At 45.0% G+C, this 16,488-nt stretch overlaps 1 protein-coding gene across 4 annotated transcripts in view; it reads left to right on the top strand.

Moving 5' to 3' along the window:
* The first annotated feature begins 10,687 nt into the window (after nt 1–10,687).
* Nucleotides 10,688–16,488, top strand: part of PDE1C (phosphodiesterase 1C) — a 515,800-nt gene continuing 509,999 nt past the window's right edge. For 3 of the 4 annotated variants that reach the window (XM_058527845.1, XM_058527815.1, XM_058527832.1), the window contains exon 1: nt 10,688–10,772. In XM_058527845.1, the coding sequence (XP_058383828.1) occupies nt 10,688–10,772 (85 nt within the window). Of the gene's footprint in view, nt 10,773–11,836; nt 11,930–16,488 lie in introns of those variants that run through there. The other variant, XM_058527825.1, reaches the window with a different exon arrangement.

Below are 16,488 nucleotides of genomic sequence, written 5' to 3'. Positions count from 1 at the left end.
ATGGAATATGGGAAGAAGGGATATGTGTTTCTTCCAGGCCTGGTCCCTATAATCCTTCTTCATGGTCCTCTACCTGTTTTCTCTTCCTTCTTCTGCCAGCTGGATGCAGAGCATCCAGTGGAGGACCCTGGGGACCTAGGGGTTGGTGGAGCAACAAGATAGAAGGAGCCTGGTCCCTGAATAATAAACAAACAGACAAACAAACAGAACAAAACAAAACCCAATACCTCCCCACCCCAATCTATTTTGGGCTTTGTAATGAGCAAGGAATAAACCTTTATCATGGTTTCAGGATATTGAGACTTTGTATATTTGTTACAAGGTTAGCTACACAAACTAATACAGGATTTGGCACAGAATAGATGTTCAATAAATATTAGTGTTTCTTTCTGCTGGTCCCCAGGAAGCACAGAATGTCAGAATCCTCTCAAGGAATTCTGAAAGGACAAGAGTTGATAGGTCTAAGCAAAGTCTTTGAGAGAAAGTCAGAAATAAACCAGGGAAACCAAATACAGTGCCAATGGCACAGGATGGGGTTTGCAATGGAAGACATGGCCTGGAGTAAGGAGCCAGATAGAAACATCATGATGGAAACAGGTTGGAGATAGACCATGAGTGTTTGGGATGAATGTTGCAAACCAGTATTGGTTCTTATCCTGGTTTCTCACTAGAATCATCTGGTGAGCTTTGAAAAATACCAATGCTTAGACCCCCATCTCCATTCAAGATGAGTGAATCAGAATCTATTCTGGCGAGCCTTGATGTCTATGTGATTTACTAATTCTAGAGGTGAGTTCAGCATGCTGTTGTTGTTGGGAACCTCTGCTGTAGATGGTATTGAAGCATCTGTGCCTCACCTTTACTAAACAGTGGGTACTCGTGTGAGGCATACTTGGGTGACCCAAAGGGACTAAGTAATTTTAAGACATGCTAAATAAAGGTCAGAGATAGCTGCAGCCAGAAGAAACTATGGCTCAAATGTGCCATTTCCCAAGACATCTGTGACTTTTTTCCTGCAGAGATGTGGCAGGTCAGCCCGCGGGCTCACTACGGTCCCTTTGAGTTCTGTTCCCTGTGTTCTGGCCGCTCTGGTCAGGGGACTGTCCCAGAGTTCTGGAGCCAAGAGTCCTCCTTCCATAGTTGCCATGAGCCATGTTTATGCTCTCTTGGGGAATGATGGAGCTTCACGTCTACAAGGCTGCCTTTGTGTAGAGGTGAAACGGCAGGGAGCTAGTGGCCACTGTGGGTAACGGGGCATAATGATAGTGATTGCTAGTAAAATATTATGCCTTTGAGAGTGTGGACAAGTTGAATGGAAGTCAGGTTTAAACTGAGCTTAAATACCTGCTATGATTTCAGGAAGCCTTATCAAATTCAGTGCCATCTTATTAAAACTGCAAAAAGTATTAGTCTAAAGAGGAAGGTTGAAAGGCTGTGCTGTGGGCAGAGGAATCACCAGCTCTGATTTGCCTTTCGTTCTTTGGGAAACACTTTGTACTATTGGAGGTCCACTTGGCACTGTGACCACTGTGCACTTTTCATCTATTCATTCATTCAACAACTTCTAATGGGGATTTACATGCCAGGCATCATGCAAGGTGCCAAACAAGTGAATGAGACATGGTCTGTATCTTCAAAGATCTTTTTGAAGGAATTTTCACTTGCAATTTGTGCATTTATAAGGCCCTGCAAGAGAGACCTGATTACACTCATTTTACAGGAAAAAAAAGTGAGACTCAGAGCAATTAAGCAACTTTCCAGAGATCACACGCCCGGCAGCACCTGTGTGGTCACCCAGGGCTTCTGACTCAGGGGCCTTTCCACAGGGGCCTCCCCAGGGAGAAGAGCCAATGGCTGCAGGGACATGGAGGGGAGAAAGGTGCTGGCCAAAGCTAATGTTCCCTTCTCGACCTACCAGGGAGGGGCTCTCTGAAGTGAAGGCATAAATGTGAATTCAAGACTATTCGAATCATTTCACCAGAGGGAAAAGTGCATGAGTCTAAAGGTGGATGAGGAAACAGAGGTGGCTGAGAGAGTTCTTCGGGAGTCATCAAGTGCCCCAAAGTTGCTTGGGCCAAGAAGCAAAATCAGACCCATGGAGAGAAATGCCTTCATGAGCCACGAGAGATCTCGTCACAGACAGCCAGTGTGCTGGGGGCTTCTCGAGTTCATGCTACCTTTCCCAAGCTGTCCTTGGCTTTCAAACCTTCCTTGTGGTGTGGAATATGATCCCTGCAGGTTCTCTCATTCCTGGGTCCTCTCAAGCTGCTTGATGGCCACTTGTATCCATTTCCCATCTTCTCCAGATTCTTTCTTACTACCTTTGTATTAGTCAGGGTTCTCCAGAGCAACAGAACCAACAGGATGTATGTATGTAAGTATGTATGTATGTATGTATGTATGTATGTATGTGTCTATTGTCTGTCTATCTATCTGTCTGTCTATCTGTCTATCTATCTATATCTCTCTCTAGAGAGATTGATTTATTTTAAGGAATTGGCTCATGTGATTGTAGAGGCTTGGCGAGTCCAAAATCTGCAGGGGAGGCTGGCAGGCTGAACACCCAGGGAAGAGTTACAGTTTGAGTCCACAGGCAGTCTGTTGGTAGAATTCCTTCTTGCTTTGGGGAGGTCAGTCTTTTTCCTGTTAAGACCTTCAACCGATTTGATGAGGCTCACCCACATTATAGAGGCTAATCAGCTCTCCGTAAAGTCCACTGATTTAAATGTTAATCTCATCCAAAAAAAAAATTTTCACAGAAGCATCCAGAATAATGTTTGAGCATGTAGCTGGGTACTGTGGCCTAGCCAAATCGACACGTCAAATTAGCCATCACAGTCTCTGTGCTCCTCAGGCGCGCTCTCTACGTGTCAAAGAGTGCATGAGAAATGAAACATCCAAATGCCCATTCTCTTGCTTGTTCCTTGCAACCGTAGTTAGAGTCTTCTTTATGAAAAACAAATCTGATGGTATCAATGTAGCAGATTCTGTCAAGTCCCCGTCCATATCCCATGCTCTTACCGCTCCTGCTGCTGTATCCACATTTTTTTTTGCCTGAGAGCTTCATCTGGCCACCAGATCTTGCTCTGCTGCCATTTTAGCAGGCTAGAAATGCCAGGGAATTGGTGCCTTCCAGTAGCAATCCTTCACAATGACTGGCAGGAATGCCTTGGCTCCTTCTCTCCTCGGGTTGCTAGCTGAGGGCGTGCCTTACACTGGCTCCTGATGTTCCGCGGAGGATTAAGCTGCAGTTGCCCACAGTGCTAGCACGTGTTTATTGCTGCTTTTCCTTCCCTGTCTAACTTCTCCACTCCCTTCCTGAGAGTTCCCATCTCCTGCCAAAGCATTTCATGCTTTCGTCTCCCTGTAGGAGAAAGTCCAAACTTCCCAGCATGAAAACTAAGGTCCCTCATGATCTGACTCAAACTTACCTCTCATGGTATCACCTAGGCTCCCCTGGACCACTCCCAGTGTCCCCCAAGACTCTGGAGGACCTTATGAGGAGTTTTAACTTAGTTCTAAGAGTTTATTCTAAGAGTTTTTACTTTGTTCTGACAGTTTTTCTAGAGTGACGGGGAATCACTGAACGGTTTTAGGCAGAGGAAGGACATGACTGAATTTTTATTTAAAACGGTCACTTTGGCTGCTGGGTATGTAAACAGCAAGGATGTAAACAGGTTGAGCCCAAAGAGGCTGTTGTGATAGTTTATGTGAAAGACAGTGTAGCCTGGACTAAAGGAAGGGGGCATGGAGAGGAGGGGATAGATGCCAGACATTTAGGTCATAGTTCTGCCAGGACTTAGTGGCTGTTTAGGTGAGAGAGACAGAGGGGACAGCAATGACTCACAGGTTCTGCTCTGATGGTAGAGTGGTTGGGAGGACCATTACAGAGATGGGACTGTTGGAGGTTAAGAGTGAGACTTTGATGATATTCTAGAAGTATTATGGCTAGGAACCCCAAAATGCCTGACCATGGGTGTCTGTGTGGGAGCAACACTCAGCCCATGCTCCACTCTCCATGCTCTGTGTTTGTCTTGGCATGGGCTGCTTCCCCAAGGAGAAGGGCACACTTTTCTAGCCCTCAAAGAGGTGCCATATGGGCTCTTTCCAGCAGAGATCCTTGCCCTAGTGAGTTTGGCCCAAGGAATGCCTTCGAACCCTAATTAGTCAGAGAAGAAATTCTCCTCCTATGAGGATAGGTGGAAAGAGGGTGGTAAAGGTAGGCCTGGCTTGGGAAGGGGAGTGGAAATATTGTGTCCCTCCTGCAGTATCCCTAGGGAACTCTGGAGGTGGAACAGGAGGAAGAAGAGTTCAGATTTGGATGAGTCGAGGTTGGGTGCCTATAAGACCTTCTGAAGAAAAAGGAGATACCCTGTTGCTTGGGAAAGTGATCTGGGCTGGAAATAGATACTTGAGAGTCATTAGCAGAGCTATCAAGAGTGAAGAGCCTTGCTCAGGGGAGAGGGAATGGAGTGAAAAGATAAAAGTTTCCCTGGTTAACACCAACAGTAAAGGAATTGGCCAAGAAAGCCAGAAGGAAAACCAGGAGTGAATTGTGCCCTGATGCCCAAGGAACAAAAGACATCCTAACTGAGGCAACTGTGGTCCATGGAGTTAAATGCTGCCGAGAGGCCTAGAAGATGAGGGTCACGACACACGTCTATTAAATGTGGTGACGCCTAGGTGACAGAAGTGCCATGGATTGGCGAGGGCGATGGAGGCTGGTGGGTGGCAGAGAAACTGAATACTTCCTGAGGGTGCTCTCTGAGCCAGGCCTGTTCAAACTCTGGACTCCAGCTCTCAGGAAGCCCATGAGTGTCTGCAGCCCAGCAGCGTGATGGAGGCCTAGCTCTGGCTCCATTGCTTACGAGGTGATTAATACTCCAGGGCCTTGGACACAGGAGTGAATGAGCACTGAGCCTTGTTCCTCTTGCCTCTGAGTATGGATTATCTCAAGCACTCTGTCTAGAAAACAAGCACAAAAGGGACCTGGTATTGTAGTGATGATGATGATGGTACAAATAATATTTATTGAAAGTTTACTTATGGGTCAGGTTCAGGATAAGTCTTCAACTGCAATTAGCACATATTCCCTATGAGATAGGTATTATAGCTCCATTTTACAGAAGAAAAAACTGAGACTCAGAAAGGCTAAGAAACTTGCTCAAGTTTACACAGCTAGCAAGTAAAGGAGCTTTTTGTCTTATTTTATTAATTGTAAATGTTAACCTATTTATTATGAACTGGCACCAAGGCTCATTATAGAGGACGATAGAGGGTGAATGGAGAGAGGGAATGACTGAGAACGACCGTCCTGCCCCACTCACGTCCCCTCCTGGCTGGGCAGCATTGAGTGTTACATCTGTGTTCACTCTCTCATTCATCAAATGTTTTAGCGCGGGCCTCTCTGCGCCAGGCACTGTGCTGGGGCTGGGATGGAAGACTCATCCCTGCTGCCAGCAGCTCATATCCTCATGGGGTGACCAGTGTGCAACAAGCAGTGTGAGTCTAGCGTGATGATTCTAGGGTGGGGATGCAGAATACATCCAGGGGAGGCTTAAAGTGGAGTGGCCACCTCCCTCCAAGAAGGGCAGGAAGGAAATGCTTTCTGGAGGACTTGGGACATCAACAGAGACTTGAAGGAGGAGGAGGAGTCTCTAAGCAAAGTAAGTGGGCTGTGGAGGAAGGATATTCCAGGCTTGATATTCTGAATTATGAAAAAGAAATTCAAGACAGTCGTTTTGTCTCCCCCACCCCCACCGCAGAGTGTCTCCAGTCCTCAAAATCTCCTAACTGCAAAAGCTATTGGAAAATTCTCTAGTGCAAAAAAGAAATTTAATTTCCTCTAATTTGCTACCTAATGCTATGGGCAGAGCATTGGTCTGGGAGTCCGTCAGGTAATATTTTTTGACACTGAAGAATTTTGTGAGACACTGAAGGCAAGTACTGAAAAAAAGGCTCTTTCACAGATGCGCTAATAATATGTAAACTTAGAAAAAAACTTGAAGAATAGACAGAGGCCACCCCTAACACAAAGAAAACTGCCTCATTGTGCAAATAGAATTCTGTAATCTCCAGCAGGGCCTTCCAGGCATCTTTCTGGCACCGTTCTCAGACCCTCAAGTGTGTAGCCGCTTTGCTTTTTATTCTCCCTGTTTATTTAGATGGTCTCTGCCATCCTTGGGCCTAATTAATATGAGAAACAAAGAATGGGCTCTAGGGAAGCAATAAGGTAGAAGCAAAATGAAATGGAAAAGGGCGTTAGTGACCGCCAAAGAGGAATTGCATCCACAGATACAGACTTTCTGAGACTGCTCTCTCATTCGGACCTCCGGTTCCGGAGATTGTTCTGGAACTTACTCTTCTTGTAAAGTCCTCAAAGGCAGGGACTGTTTCTTTGTTAGCACAATCCCTAAACCGTAGTTGGCACTCAGTAATGTTAGTTTAATACCTCCCTTTCTCTGTTCATTTCTTCTTCCTCTACATCCATCCTTGAAGGGAGTGTGCTTGAAAGATTAGGTGGGACTCTTGGTTGCAAGCGCCAGAAACTCCCTTATGCTGGGTTACTCACAAAAAAAGAATATAGTCTAAGGTACTAGGGTACCTTGTGGAATTTGGGAGGAGTTGATTTTCAGATACTGGCTGAAACTGGACCTGGAATGTGCTGGAAACTTCTCTTCACCTCTCACAATTTCTATTCGCACCAAAGATACTCACTAGCCCTATCTGGATCCTACCATTTACAGCCAGAGGAGCAGGGTTGCAGTTCAGAAACTTCATTGCCTGCAGCCATTTCTGTGATCACATGAATGCGAGGAAGCCCTTCCCAGAATCTGGAGTGGTTGTCAGACAGCCTATTGGGTGTCCATGAGGGGTATGAACAGTGCTCTTATTGGGGCAACTTGGATCTATAACTCTTGGACTATTGGCTGTTGGGAGAATTCCAAATGGTAGATGGCTTCCTATCTGAGAATAGTTGAAATGCATTAATGAAATGCTGAGAAGCTGTCTTCTCTTTGGTAAGACAAAGAATTATTTTCTTAGAAAGCTGACTTTTTGAGAACATATGCTACATATAGTGTCTCATCTTTTTCTAGAAGTTTAAAAAACCAATGAGCAATATTTACTTGCCGTTGACACTCTTTCTCTTATTTAGAAACAGGTATCAGCCCCTTCACAGGGAGTATCAAAGGACATGATATTAGCACCTTAGTCAGAGGATCATCCTGCAGGTGTTTGTTTTTCCGTATATAATTGTTATACTTTGCAGGACATTATTTGATCCATGAGCTATCAACTGATTTAGGTACTGACTTCAGTTCCTACTCTACTTTCTTGGGATGAAGCCAGGGTCACACATTACATCTTGAGAGGAATTAATCTTAACCTAATTAATCTTGGCTAATGACTGGATCAAACTATTCATATGTATATTGTTTTTTTCCTTCCTTCCTTCCTTCATCAAATATTTGTTGCTGTGCCTTCCTTGTTAGAATCCATTCCAGTAGTTAAAAGAAGATCAATCCTTTCCAAACTTATTTTAAAGTAAACATAATAAAACTAGAAGTCATCCAAGCCCAGACAGGTGTAAGATATTTACTATAATCTTGGAGTTAGCAAACCTTTTCTGTAAAGAGTCAGATAGTAAATATTTTTGGCTTTGCAGGCCATACAGTATAGGGCACAACTACTCAACTCTGCCTTTTGGTTTAAAAGCTGCCAGAGACAACATAAATGAACATAAATGAACGTAGCTGTCTTCCAATAAAACTTTATTTGTGGACACTGAAATTTGATTTTCATGTAGTTTTAACATGTCACAAGACTTGCTCTTCTTTTGAATTTTTTTCAATCACTTAAAAATGTAAAATCAATCCTTAGCTCGAAGACTCTACAGAAACAGGTGACAGCGGATTTGACCTTCAGGCATTAGTTTGCCTACTTCTGCTGTAACAAGAGCATAGGATCCACACATCTGCTTGGCTATCTTGGTTTAGTTTCTGACTTCACAGGTATCCTTGAAGGAGCACTTCTGAAAGAGCACGAAAAAGCAATGCTTCTACTGATCTTCGTCTTGAGGTCGTTCTTTCCTGGCTTATGTAACGTTAGCGTTCAATTTCATTTGGTTTGGTGGAAAAGCGCCACACTGAGAAGGCTGCTTTAAGACTTTGCACTTGAAGCAATGCATTTAGTGGTTCTGTAGGTGTGCAATATCTAAAACCAGGGAGAGAGATAATGATTCTGGGGAGAAGCAGTTTAAAAACAGTTCTAATTGTTCAGGCAAGTTATTTTTACCAGTCTTTAGGGGACAGATAAATGATCACATTGTTATTATTTTTATAGATTATATTTCAAAAAGCTTTTCTGCTAAGAGTGATTAAATACCAAGTTTTAATTTCACTCACTCAAGGAAAAATTTCCATCGTACTAGCGGATATTTTTTTCTTGATAATTTACTATAGGAGACTATCACTCAGGGCTTTCAGGCTCCTCAATCCAGGACTTGTGATGACACAAAAAAAGGCAAGTACTTCCGCTAAAGGTTTGGGAAAGAGGGAGAAATACAGGGTAATGGAACTATAGGGAACTTTTGGTGGTACTATATGAAAAAATATATAATATTATATGTAACATATTATATATAAAAATTTTACATATAAAATTTTCTTTACTTATAAAATTAATGGTGATAACAATAACTAAAATATATTATTGCCATGAAAAAGAATTTTCCACAGTGTCTACAAAATGAATCTTGGGAGTCACCTGGTGATTGCAATAACTGAATGCCCACTGCATGCCTAGGTTTCACCCATTTCCTCTCACTTAATCCTCATTGTAAGACGAGGAAAGCAAGACTCAGGGAGGTCTAGCATCTTGCTCAAGGTCATATAGCTGGTAAGTGGTAGAGGCAGATTTCAGGCCCAGGTCTGTGGAGCCCTTCTCATGCTTTCACACTGTAACCAGTTCCAGTCTCAAGGAGTACTGCAGGGTTGAAGAACCCCTGACCCCCAAGCTGAGATGGGCCATTGTGTGACATGAGGTCCATGACACCCACTGCCTTTTGGATCAATTGACCTAAGCAAGCTATCAATGTAAGTGAGCTTCTAGGTGTTCCCTGGGGTAATTTATTACTGAAGTTCCAACTACATCTGACATAGAAAAAATACCACTTCTCTAAAAATATATGGTGAATTGAAGAAGATTCAGTTCCTGAGACATTCATTAACCTGGGTTCCAGTGGCCTTGAGGGTTTTATGGACCTCTGAAATTGTATGGAGAATACTGCGCATGTGTGTATGTGGGCCTTTTTTTGGAGAGTGTTTCTAATTTTAGTTGGATTCTGAAGATGTGTGGACCCACTGCTCGCTAAACTCGACTGGAACCAATTAGGTATACACCTGACTGACTGTCTTAATATTAAGTGTTTGTTAATTGTGTCAAATTCCATCACAACAAACGGGGTTAAATTAATTGTAGTCCCATAATAGCCTGAGCATAGCACTGTCATTCCACATCTTACATTGGATGAACCTCACCGAGGGACTCAGCTCTGGTCTCTTCACATGAGCTCCCCAGACCCTGACACAGAACAGTGCAACTGTAAACCCTTAGGAATTGCTTGCTGGTCAGAGGGAATGATTTTCCCTGTTATAAACCCTGCCTAACTCAGTCATTTCAGGTACTGGAAGGACCAATGATTGACTTGGTGGCATAAAATGAAACTCCTATGTCCGAACGCTGCCACTTTCCAGCTGTAGGACCTCAGTCAAGCCCCTCTCTGCCTCAGTTTCCTCTTCTGTAAAAAGATTAGCTGTAGCATTGGTAAAATCTCTCCCACCCCCACAAATTCCAGGAGTCTCATATTTGGCAAAACCAAATTGGAAAGCGCTGGGACAAGCCATCTGTAATGGGCTAGAACTTGGTCGCAAATCACACATCTTAGAGCCTCTATGTGAAAGCGCTTGGCCGCAAATATGGGTTACTTTGATAATTATCTTCCGGCCAGGGACTGTTGAGAAGTGCAGCAACCTTATCGGGGCTGCAGCTTGGTTAAGGGGATAGCTGCTAGGAGGAAGTGGGCGTGGCGATTTTCCTGACTTCCTTGTTTGGAGTAAACTTTGGCAGCATCTGACCGGCTTAGATGTTTGCTTTTCCATCTGTTGATGTGCTTTTTGGGATCTCTCCTGCCTGCCAGAGAAAACATTTAGAAGAAGCACGACGCCAAATCTTAGCCATTCCCTTAGGTCCCCAAACCCCACTATCCTCCAGAGAGGGGAAGACGAAGCTGAGATAGAAAACAGACGTGCCTGTAGCGCGCTGGCTTCAGCGGCTCCCAGAGAGGAAGGTGGAAAAGACAGGGATTTCGGCGCCCACCCACCCACCAGCCCGCACACACACGCACGGGCGCGCGTCGCCTCCGGTTCTCAGCGCTCCTCTCGCCGTATCTGGAACTTGGCATTGGAGATGGGGCACTTGCGATGCTCGCTGACTCCGCCGTGTGCCTAGCGCATTAGTTGGCTTGGCGGTCCTCGCGCCTGCAGCCGGCGCGCTCCGCTCACGGCGCGCGGCGCATCTGCGGGGACAGCGCGCGGCGCGGCGGGGGAGGGGAGCGGCCGAGCGCGGGGCGGGGGCGCGGGGCTGCGCGCTTCGCCGCTGGGGACCCCGGGACGCCAGCGGCCGAGCCATGACGGACGCCAGCAACAGGAAAGAGGGCTTCAAAAAATGCCGGAGCGCCACTTTCAGCATCGATGGCTACAGCTTCACCATCGGTGAGAACTTTCCGCCTTCTGTCCGACTCCCGGCTTGGGCAAACACCCTTTCCGGTGGCGGCGAGGGTCCTTTCTAAGCGAGGGGTCGGGGGTGGTCAGGGGTAGGGCTGGGCCGCGAGCTGCTCGCCAGGCGGGAGCCCCGGGGAGCGGCGACAGGGCCGGAAAGTCGCGTGTGTGGCCGGGTCGCCGCGCCCGGGGCTGTCCCCGCGGCGCCCCTCCCGCCGCTCTAACCCGGCATCCCGCTGAAGCTGGTTTTCAGGATCACAGCTTTCTGAACTGCTCGATTTCCTTGCTGTGATTTTAGTAACGCAAGCCAGGACAGGAGGGATAGAGACTGGGATGAAGACAGAGAGCTGGAGATAGAAATATGGAGAGAAGGAAGTCAGAAAGCGACAGAAAGACGTGGACATGATGGACGCTAAGACAGACAGAATGACAGAGACATCTGGACACAGAGACATTAATGGAAACGCCTAGACACCAGGTCAGAAATACAGAGACAGAGACGCCAAGATAGAGACTAATAGACAAAATGACAGAAACGTGGAAACAGTGATAGAAATAAGAGAGATGCAGAGGCTGAGAGAGAGATAGATTCAGAAAGAGAGATTGAATGATAGTTTCTACAAAAGTTGAAACAAGGAGAAAGGAACACGTGGAGAGAAAGAGATGGGAAGGAGAGAGGGAGGGAAGTGGGGGAGAGAGAGGCAGAATGCAGGGAGGGAGGGATGTATCATGTTACTGAAGTATTTGAGAAAAAGCTGTCCTTTGGACTCACAAAGGCTCCCTGTTTTCTTTCCTTCCCAAACCCTTTACCAAGAGGGGTACCAGAGGGGGCTGGAGGTAACTTCACCACTATGAGAGGGAGCAGGACCACAGGGCTGACCCTTGGAGGCTGAATTTGAAGAGATCAATTCTTGTTACTTTTACTACTGTTCCCATGCTGTTCACTGTTTTGAGACAACTGGTCCAGGGATTGCCTCCTCATCTTCCCAAGAGCGGGGCAAAGCCAGGGAGGCTTCCTCTCTGGAATGTCAGAGTTTGGAGAACAGCAGGGCAGATCCAGGTGCCAAGGAGCAGCATTTCTACTTCTGAGTGTGCTCAGGTCACCGTGGCTTTAAATCTGAACTTAACCCCAAAGCCTTTGAAAATGAGAGGTATGTTAACTTGCTTTTTTGGTGGGCTGCACCTGCTTGGAGGGGTAGCAGGAAATTGCCAGGGGCCAGAAGAGACCTATGGAGAGGAGCTCATCTCTGGAACACTTATGCTCCTGATGAAGTGGCCCCAGATTTCTGGGGCATGGACTGAACACGTTACTTGCAGAATTAAGTCTAAACTCCTTAGCCTGCTTCTCAAGGCTCTCCATTCTGGCTTGAGCTTGCCTTTCCTGCTTCAACTGTCACTGTGAATCCCACCCCTCAGAGCCTTTGCTCGGGCTGATCTCTCAGCCAGGAGTGCCATTCCTCCAACTCTGCTTTGAGAAATCTTGTCTATCCTGGCTCTCACTTGCCACCTCCTCTGTTCTCCTTCCCAGTCAGAAGGAATTTCTCCCCCTGCACTCCCCTTAGCCTTGTAGTCCTCTGTGAGAGCTCACACCTTGTCTTGAATCACTTATTTTGGCACCTCTTGCTTGTCCTCCTTGCAAGACAAATTCCTTAAGGATGAGACTGTGTCTAATTTATCTGTCACCCTCTAATGGTGATGGTGGCTGCTTGGGAGTTTTTGCAGAAATGAATTAAAGGTTGTCAGGGTCAAAAGTGATTCATTAAGAGGCCATTGTCATGTTAATATTAGTTTTCTTGAATCTGGTAAGAAAACTTCCAAAAGTAATTCTTTTTTTTTTTTAAAGGAGGTGGACAGAGGTAGCTTTTATTTTATTTTATTTTTGTGAGGAAGATCAGCCCTGAGCTAACATCCATGCTAGTCCTCCTCTTTTTGCTGAGGAAGACTGGCCCTGGGCTAACATCTGTGCCCATCTTCCTCCACTTTATGTGGGACGCCGCCACAGCATGGCTTAACAAGCGGTGCCTCGGTGCGTGCCCGGGATGCAAACCCGGGCCGCCAGCAGTGGAGTATGCGCACTTAACCACTATGCCACAGGGCTGGCCCCCAAAAGTAATTTTTAACTTTTACCTGGTAGTTCCTGTCTGATCTTATCTTCCAAAAAATGTGGCTTCTAAAACCCAGGTTCACAGCGTGGTCTTCACCCTCCCAACCCCTTGCCTCCTTTTGCTTCTACCTCACTGGAAGAAATGGTCTGGCACATTGGTATGGTCTGCTGCTCGGAAGGGACCTCAAAAGTGAGCTGGTTGCTTTCTGGTGAGAGAGCTGCCAGCTTATTTCAGATCTCTGGGCATTTATTCGTTCACTCCTTTCTATCTGTCCTCCTCCTTCCCTCTCTCCTTCAACACATGCTTATTGAATTTTATTGTATTAAAAGATACAAGTTAGCACAATGGCAAACATTCAATAAACGGTAATTGTTGCAATTATTCAAGGCCCTAAGCTAGTATCATGGAGAGTTTATGAAGATAAATCAGACTTAGAACCTGCTATTCAAGGAATTTATGCTCTTGGGGTGATGTGATATGTTCAAACATAACATTTTACAAAGTAGAAACTAGTAAGTTCCGTAAGAGGTATTTTAGGCCAATATAGACATTTTATAAAACACAAATAATGAAAAAGAAAGAAGAAAGTCGCTTGTAATTTTATCACCCAATGATAAATATTATTAATATTTCTTGTATATACTTCTAGTACTTTTTTGTATATACACAATTTTTTCAACAAAAATGGAATCATAATGTTTGACAATCTGTTATTTAATGTCTTATTAGTTTATTTTAATATCTTATTTGTTTCATGCTATATTTAAGTATTTATTTAATCAGTCTCCTATTGCTGGTATTTAGGTTGCATTTAATTTTTGCCATACTAAACAATGAAAAAAGACTAAATCTTTTGAGTACACACGTGGATACTCTTGAGGATAAATCTAGACGTACAATTGCTTGGGCCAAGACTATGTATATTTTTAGGGATTTTAAAAACATATTGCTCAACTATTCTCTGGAAATACCAACTTACGCTCCCACCAGTAATGTATAAAGGTGCTCACACACTCTCATGAGTACTGGACACTATAATTTAAAAAACAGTTGCTGCTTTGGGAGGTGGAAGGTAGTATCTCAATTCCACATGTTATTTCACTCCTTTTGTAAAATTGCCTTTTTATGTTCTTTGCCTGTATGTTTTTCCTCTGGGGATTTCATCATTTATTTTTAATTTGCAAGTACTTGTAATGTATGTAATACATATTAATTATACATTCAAGTGATATATTAATTATACATAATATATAATTATAATTATTATATATTAATTATGTAATATACTTCATATTACATAATTACTATATATTAATCACATAATATTATAATTAATATATATCAATAATATACATTACATACACACGTGTACATACATGTCTCTCTGTGTGTATATATACATGTGTGTGTGTATATATATATGTATATATATATATGTATAATTTGCAAATGCTGTCTGTCATGTACGTTACAAATATTTCTTCCAAGCAGGAGGCTCATATTCCTGCAACATCAGTGTGTGGCAGTTAGGACTTGCTCTGAGAACGTATAGATGTCTTGTAGCGGACACCCATGCTTGCCAGCTTGTCACATGGTTTCATCAGGGTGCAGTAGGTGGACAGTCCCCCTCTTACCATGGAGAGAGGAATCGTGATGAGATCCTGGTGGCCCAGATCTCTCCTTTCCTCAAGTGTCGACATTCTGTCGTTAGGAATCACCTCCTTTTCCAGTCTGTTAATTATGCAGAATTTCCAGGTCAAAGGACTTGACTAAAGAAATTCATGTTATGGTACTGGCGACTCAAAAGATTCTTACCAGGGGAGGCCTGTCTTGGGGGTTCTGCAGGAGGGGAGGCATAACCCACTACTGTGGCAAGGTCAAGAATAAAGTTTCCTTGGAGGGCTCCTGACAAAACCTCTCTGCTGAATGGACATTTCTGGACTGAGGGAAGGCATCCACTGCTGGTTCAGACTGGCAGGGAGAAAACTTCAGCTGTGATTCTCCCCTGGGGTGCTACTCCCCAGGTGGTGTGTGGACACATGTGGTGCACTTTTGGTAGTCGCATGCTGGGGCCTGGGGACAGGCTCTACAGACAGTTAGTGAGCAGAGGCCAGAGGAGTTCAATGTTCTGCAGCATAAGGGACAGTCCTGCATGGAGAGGAATTGTCCTAAACACCAATAACACCCTCATGGGGAAACCCCATGAGGGTTCCCTCTGACATGGAAGCCTGGGGCTCCTGACCTGGCCTACGCCCTAGCTGCAGGGCCACTGATGGTCAAGGCTGCACTGAGAACAGTCATGCGTAGCTGTGGGGGGTGGAGCAGGCACTGAGCTAGGTGCTTCACTCAGCTCATTCAATCGCCTTTCACAGCAACTCTGAAAGGTATCTGTTATGACCCCCATTTTAAGAGAAGAAACTCCTAAGACTCCGAGAGGAAGTAATTTGCCGGAAGTCACAAACTAGGAAGTGTCAGAGTTGGGCTCAGACCACATCTGCCCTGACTCTACAGCCCAGGGTTTGTCCCACACCATGCTGCCTCCCACAGTGGACTTTGTTTCTGCCTGAGCTTTGGGCCCAGCCATCATTGTGATGAAGAGAGATCTAGGAGTTTGTCAGGTCTGCTGAGCCAGTGCAGGCTGGGGCAAAACCAGGAAGAGAGGGACTGTTGTGCAGATGGGGTGAGGGGGAACGCTGCTTCTGGGAGGAAGATCAGGTTGAAGACACAAGGCCTGTTAATCTGCCTGCCACGGGGGCTGCCTGTTTAGTCCATGCTCTCCCGTGTCCCAGGGCAAATGGTTGTGTGTCCTCTTTATAAAATTTTCTTGGGTCGTGAAATCAGGTATGTGGTCAGGAGGTCTTGGAGACAAGACTATGAGGTTGAACATGTACCACGTCCAGAAAGCACTGACTGTCCTCGAGCCTTTGTGATTTGAGAGTTCCATCCCTGGGAAACCATTGAATTTATGATTGTAGCAAGTGATTATACTGATTAGCATTAATTGAAGGCCATATGTAGAAGTTCAAGTGTGATTTGACTTTGGTGAGGTACTTGTAAGCTAGTATTTGAATATGAAATGAATGGTTGTGGGGGGAGTTGCAATATCACTGTTTTCTAGAAGAACTTTCCTTGTCTTCTGGGGTTTGGATATCTATTTGGGTTTGTATTAAGTGGTTTCACAGATTCTTTGTCGTAAGGCTGCCTGAAGTACAAACACACATCCTCCCCACAAAGGTGAAGTATGTCTGCAAAAAACAAAAGCACTTTTTTTCTTGACCACTTGAGTGGGTCTCACTCAATCTCTTCTGGTACTCCTCACCACTCCTCTTACAGATGAGAAAGCAAGGCTCAGGGAGGGCCCTCATTTTCCCTTCTCCCCTCAGTGATGACCTCCAGGGTATCAGAAGGATTTGGATGAAACCATAGGCTGGGAGGATGTGAAGCTTGTGGGGTGTATGGCAAAGAAGCTGCTTCCTTCAAAGACGAACCTGGTGGTGGTGTGGAAAATTCTAGGCCTGCACTGGAGAGGTGTTGCTAACAGAGAGATGTGTTTCCTGTAGCAACTGCCACTGGCTCCCTTGCCCCTGTGTTTCTCTCTGTGGGGT

This window comes from Diceros bicornis, chromosome 3, assembly GCF_020826845.1.
Source record: "Diceros bicornis minor isolate mBicDic1 chromosome 3, mDicBic1.mat.cur, whole genome shotgun sequence".
NCBI classification, from domain to species: domain Eukaryota; kingdom Metazoa; phylum Chordata; class Mammalia; order Perissodactyla; family Rhinocerotidae; genus Diceros; species Diceros bicornis.
The sequence above is the reverse complement of the archived record's forward strand: the minus strand, read 5'-3'. Positions and strand labels throughout refer to the sequence as shown.